The 6,000-nt window shown below is 52.2% G+C and overlaps 1 protein-coding gene across 2 annotated transcripts in view; it reads left to right on the top strand.

The window, feature by feature from the left end:
* LOC132392915 (acidic phospholipase A2 E-like) overlaps positions 1 to 3,568 on the top strand; it is a 43,013-nt gene extending 39,445 nt beyond the window's left edge. The window contains exon 5 of one of the 2 annotated variants that reach the window (XM_059967480.1): positions 3,097 to 3,568. In XM_059967480.1, coding sequence (XP_059823463.1) covers positions 3,097 to 3,224 — 128 coding nt within the window. In that variant the 3' untranslated portion in view covers positions 3,225 to 3,568. The remainder of the gene's footprint in view (positions 1 to 3,096) is intronic. The other variant, XM_059967481.1, reaches the window with a different exon arrangement.
* The last annotated feature ends 2,432 nt before the right edge of the window (positions 3,569 to 6,000 follow it).

The raw sequence follows: 6,000 nt of genomic DNA on the forward strand, positions 1-6,000 counted from the left end.
TGTGCTAAAACAAGAGTTTGGACAAACCTGGGTCATTTTCTCCGGAGCAGTGGAGGCTGAGAGGAGATCTGATAGAGGTTTATAGGACTTAGAGGCATAGATAAAGTAGACAGACACTATCTTTTCCCCGGGGTTGAAATATCTAATACCTGTGAGCATGCTTTAAAGTGAGAGGGGGTAATTTCAAAGGAGATGTAAGGGGCAAGATGTAAGATGTGTCTCTTACACAGAGAGAGGTGGGTGTGTGGAATGTGCTGTTTGGGATGGTGGTAGAGGCAGATACATCAGGGGCATTTAAGAGATGTTTAGATAGGCACATGAATGGGAGGGAAATGGCAGGATATGATCTCTGTGTAACATAAGGGATTGATTAGTTGGCCGTTTGATTACTTATTAAATTGGTTCAACACAATTTTGTGGGCCGAAAAGCCCACTTATGTGTTGTACTGTCCCAAGTTCTATGTTTTACATTCACGCCTGACTGACCATCCCAGGTTGGGTCTGTCCTCCGATGCGGTCAGTAACCATCCTTCACTCATTCCAGAGGGTCCTTGGATTTCAGCAGAACACGGTCTCAGGCATAGAGATGTCTACTTGTCTGATGTCACCTTTATTCTCTGGTCATGCGTGTGCCTGTGATGGAGCCACTAGTGGGGTTTTGTCAGGGTTCACATCATATTCTTCCAGGGACTAGAGGAAGGGACTTGACAGGAAATGTTGACAGCCCACTCCTCCCCACGGATGCTGACCGGTCTTCTGAGATCCCCCTGCATCTCTGTGTTGCTCCTGACTCCTGTGTGTCCCCCTCAGCCTCCACGTCGATGAACTGTTCATTATTAACTCATTCTGAGATCAGCGTCTCTCCCTGCATCAACAGGGTGAGAAGGATGTTACACATTGTGCAACATGACCCTAGTACTGCTCCCATCTCCCATCTTGATGTTTAGTGACTCTCGTTCTACCTGTCCCCCACTTCTGCTGTGTTGGGTCACATTCTGCACTACTGACCACACACTCATCCTGTGAGTGTTCCACACTATGTGGATAAATGTGAGGTTATCCACTTTGGTGGCAAGAACAGGAAGGCAGATTACTATCTAAATGGAGTCAAGTTAGGAAAAGGGGAAGTACAACGAGATCTAGGTGTTCTTGTACATCAGTCAATGAAAGCAAGCATGCAGGTACAGCAGGCAGTGAAGAAAGCTAATGGCATGCTGGCTTTTATAACAAGAGGAATTGAGTATAGGAGTAAAGAGGTCCTTCTGCAGCTGTACAGGACCCTGGTGAGACCACACCTGGAGTATTGTGTGCAGTTTTGGTCTCCAAATTTGAGGAAGGACATTCTTGCTATTGAGGGAGTGCAGCGTAGGTTCACAAGGTTAATTCCCGGAATGGCGGGACTGTCATATGTTGAAAGATTGGGGCGACTGGGCTTGTATACACTGGAATTTAGAAGGATGAGAAGGGATCTGATTGAAACATATAAGATTATTAAGGGATTGGACACACTAGAGGCAGGAAGCATGTTCCCGCTGATGGGTGAGTCCAGAACTAGAGGCCACAGTTTAAGAATAAGGGGTAGGCCATTTAGAACAGAGCTGCGGAAAAACTTTTTCACCCAGAGAGTGGTGATTATGTGAAATGCTCTGCCCCAGAAGGCAGTGGAGGCCAAGTCTCTGGATGCATTCAAGAGAGAGTTAGATAGAGCTCTTATAGATAGCGGGGTCAAGGGATACGGGGAGAGGGCAGGAACGGGGTACTGATTGTGTATGATCAGCCATGATCACAGTGAATGGCAGTGCTGGCTAGAAGTGCCGAATGGCCTACTCCTGCACCTACTGTCTATTGTCTGTTGTCTATTGTCACACTGCTCTCTGGGTGCACCCTGTGCTCACTGGGAGCTCACATCCTGTTAAACATACAGCATCACAGTTCAGGATGTGCTCTCAGCCCATAATGTTGTGCTATCCTTTTAACCTGCTATCAATCCAACTCTTCCATCCTATGTAGACCTCTATTTTTCTATTACCCATATATGAGTTTTTAAATGCCCCTAATGTGTCTGTCGCTACCACCACCCCTGCAGTGTGTCCACACACTCACCACTGTCTGAAAAAAGAGTTACCTGTAACATCCTTCATATACTTTCCTCAAGCATCTTAAAATTTTGCTCCCTCATATTAGCCTGGGAAAAAGTCTGTGGCTATCCTCTAGATCAGCCATTCTCTGGCACGTTTGAAGGGGGCCACAGACGGAAAACTGTGAGAAGGGGAGCCCCAAGTGTTTATGGGGGCCCTGGTAACTGAACCGATGAAATACCCAAAAGCAGCACCCTTCATTGGAATCAGTAGTTTCCCCCCTATTTATAATATCTTTCCAACACACCGTTTGAATTCTGCGCACCTGGTAAATTCATTGCTTTAGCTCCTCCCACACAGCCTCACTTCAGAGTCAGTTGCGAATCAGACTGCACCGGGTCAACATATTTAATCAAGGGTTCTCGCATCCATTATCGCCATACTTCATGTTCAAGTTTTCCTGGTGTTCAATAATAGATGATTTTCTGTCTGTCTCTTCGTGTTGTATCCCGGTTTGAAAGGGGGGCCCTGGAACCTGAGAAGAGCTCCTAAGGGGGCATTAGCCAAACTACGGTTGAGAATCACTGCTCTAGATCTATGCCTCTTATTATTTTGTGCACCTCTATCAGGTCACCTCTCGTAGGTAGATAGATTTAAAAAATAGAAGGCTGTGGAGGAGGGAAGGATTAGATTGATCTTAAAGTAGGTTAAAAGGTCAGCAGAACATCGTGGGCTGGCATCTTCCCCTTTCCTTTCCAGTCCTGATGAAGGGTCTCTGTCCAAAACAATGACTGTTTATTCATTTGCACAGACGCTGCCTGCCCTGTTCCCCAGCATTTTGTATGTTCTGTGTTCTACGTTCCATGTTCTAGGACCCTCCAGTGAAGGGACTTTGAGATCAGTTACTTTGAGAGTCGGGGCTCCCGAGGGAATGTGTGAGGGAGCTGATTGTCCCTCAGACAGGCTGTGGGCTGACTGTACTGATGCCTCTCCTCTCTCTCCTCCCACACACCCACAGTTGACCCCCATGGAACGTGTGCACGCTCTGTCTGTGACTGCGACAAGAAGCTGGTCGACTGTTTCTCCCGGAGCAGCTACGACCCGGACCTGAGAGGCATCAATAAAGATGTGATGTGTCAGCCCTGAGCTCCCTGCAGCAGCACCCAGGCTGCAATCTGAGCCCCTCTTACCACAGGCCGGTCTCTCCCTCCCTCCCTGCTCAACCACCACCCTTTCCTGACGGCTTGGGTGTGGGTGGGGGGTAGGGACAGAATCACCAACGGGTCCCCATCATCCCTCACATATAACAATCCAACCCAATCCCAGTCCCACCACCCCTCGCACTGAACCCAATCCGTAAATCTCCACCTTCCTCAACTCCACCCGTCATCTGCACTCCTCCATCTGCCCATCACATCCCCCCATCTCACTTTTCACTCGACCTCCATCACTTCTCCCCATCTCTTCATCCAGCCCCGATCCCTCATCTCACCACCTCCTCGATCTCCACTTCACTTACACCCTTTCTCCCAGTCTCACTGCCCCATCCCACCAGCCACTTCCCATTCCCCACCCCTCTTTATCCCACACCCCTCCTCAAACACCCACCCAAACCCATCCACACCCTCCTCAACTCCCCACCCAAACCCATTCACACCCTCCTCAACTCCCTACCCAAACCCATCCACACCCACCTCAACTCCCCACCCAAACCCATTCACACCCTCCTCAACACCCTACCCAAACCCATTCACACCCTCCTCAACCCACCCAAATCCATCCACACCCTCCTCAACTCCCCACCCAAACCCATCCACACCCTCCTCAACTCCCCACTCAAACCCATCCACACCCTCCTCAACACCCTACCCAAACCCATCCACACCCTCCTCAACACCCCACCCAAACCCATCCACACCCTCCTCAACACCCTACCCAAACCCATCCACACCCTCCTCAACACCCCACCCAAACCCATCCACACCCTCCTCAACATCCTACCCAAACCCATCCACACCCTCCTCAACCCACCCAAACCCATCCACACCCTCCTCAACACCCTACCCAAACCCATCCACACCCTCCTCAACACCCTACCCAAACCCATTCACACCCTCCTCAACTCCCCACTCAAACCCATTCACACCCTCCTCAACTCCCCACTCAAACCCATCCACACCCTCCTCAACTCCCCACCCAAACCCATCCACACCCTCCTCAACACCCCACCCAAACCCATCCACACCCTCCTCAACACCCTACCCAAACCCATCCACACCCTCCTCAACACCCTACCCAAACCCATCCACACCCCTCCTCAACTCCCTACCCAAACCCATCCACACCCTCCTCAACTCCCCACTCAAACCCATCCACACCCTTAACTCCCCACTCAAACCCATCCACACCCTCCTCAACAACCTACCCAAACCCATCCACACCCTCCTCAACTCCCCACTCAAACCCATCCACACCCTCCTCAACTCCCCACCCAAACCCATCCACACCCTCCTCAACACCCTACCCAAACCCATCCACACCCTCCTCAACACCCTACCCAAACCCATCCACACCCTCCTCAACTCCCTACCCAAACCCATCCACACCCTCCTCAACTCCCCACCCAAACCCATCCACACCCTCCTCAACACCCTACCCAAACCCATTCACACCCTCCTCAACACCCTACCCAAACCCATCCACACCCTCCTCAACTCCCCACCCAAACCCATCCACACCCTCCTCAACTCCCCACTCAAACCCATCCACACCCTCCTCAACACCCTACCCAAACCCATCCACACCCTCCTCAACACCCTACCCAAATCCATCCACACCCTCCTCAACTCCCCACCCAAACCCATCCACACCCTCCTCAACACCCTACCCAAATCCATCCACACCCTCCTCAACTCCCCACCCAAACCCATCCACACCCTCCTCAACACCCTACCCAAACCCATCCACACCCTCCTCAACTCCCCACCCAAACCCATCCACACCCCTCCTCAACACCCTACCCAAACCCATCCACACCCTCGTCAACCTACCCAAACCCATCCATACCCCTCCTCAAGCACCCACCCAACCCCATCCACACCCTCCTCAACACCCTACCCAAACCCATCCACACCCCTCCTCAAGCACCCACCCAAACCCATCCACACCCTCCTCAACTCCCCACTCAAACCCATCCACACCCTCCTCAACACCCTACCCAAACCCATCCACACCCTCCTCAACACCCTACCCAAACCCATCCACACCCTCCTCAACTCCCTACCCAAACCCATCCACACCCTCCTCAACACCCTACCCAAACCCATCCACACCGTCCTCAACACCCTACCCAACCCCATCCACACCCTCCTCAACTCCCCACCCAAACCCATCCACACCCCTCCTCAACACCCTACCCAAACCCATCCACACCCTCGTCAACCTACCCAAACCCATCCATACCCCTCCTCAAGCACCCACCCAACCCCATCCACACCCTCCTCAACACCCTACCCAAACCCATCCACACCCCTCCTCAAGCACCCACCCAAACCCATCCACAACTCCCCACTCAAACCCATCCACACCCTCCTCAACACCCTACCCAAACCCATCCACACCCTCCTCAACACCCTACCCAAACCCATCCACACCCTCCTCAACTCCCTACCCAAACCCATCCACACCCTCCTCAACACCCTACCCAAACCCATCCACACCGTCCTCAACACCCTACCCAACCCCATCCACACCCTCCTCAACTCCCCACCCAAACCCATCCACACCCCTCCTCAAGCACCCACCCAAACCCATCCACACCCACCTCAACACCCTACCCAAACCCATCCACACCCTCCTCAAGCACCCACCCAAACCCATCCACACCCACCTCAACTCCCCACTCAAACCCATCCACACCCTC

Source organism: Hypanus sabinus, chromosome 4 (assembly GCF_030144855.1).
Source record: "Hypanus sabinus isolate sHypSab1 chromosome 4, sHypSab1.hap1, whole genome shotgun sequence".
NCBI classification, from domain to species: domain Eukaryota; kingdom Metazoa; phylum Chordata; class Chondrichthyes; order Myliobatiformes; family Dasyatidae; genus Hypanus; species Hypanus sabinus.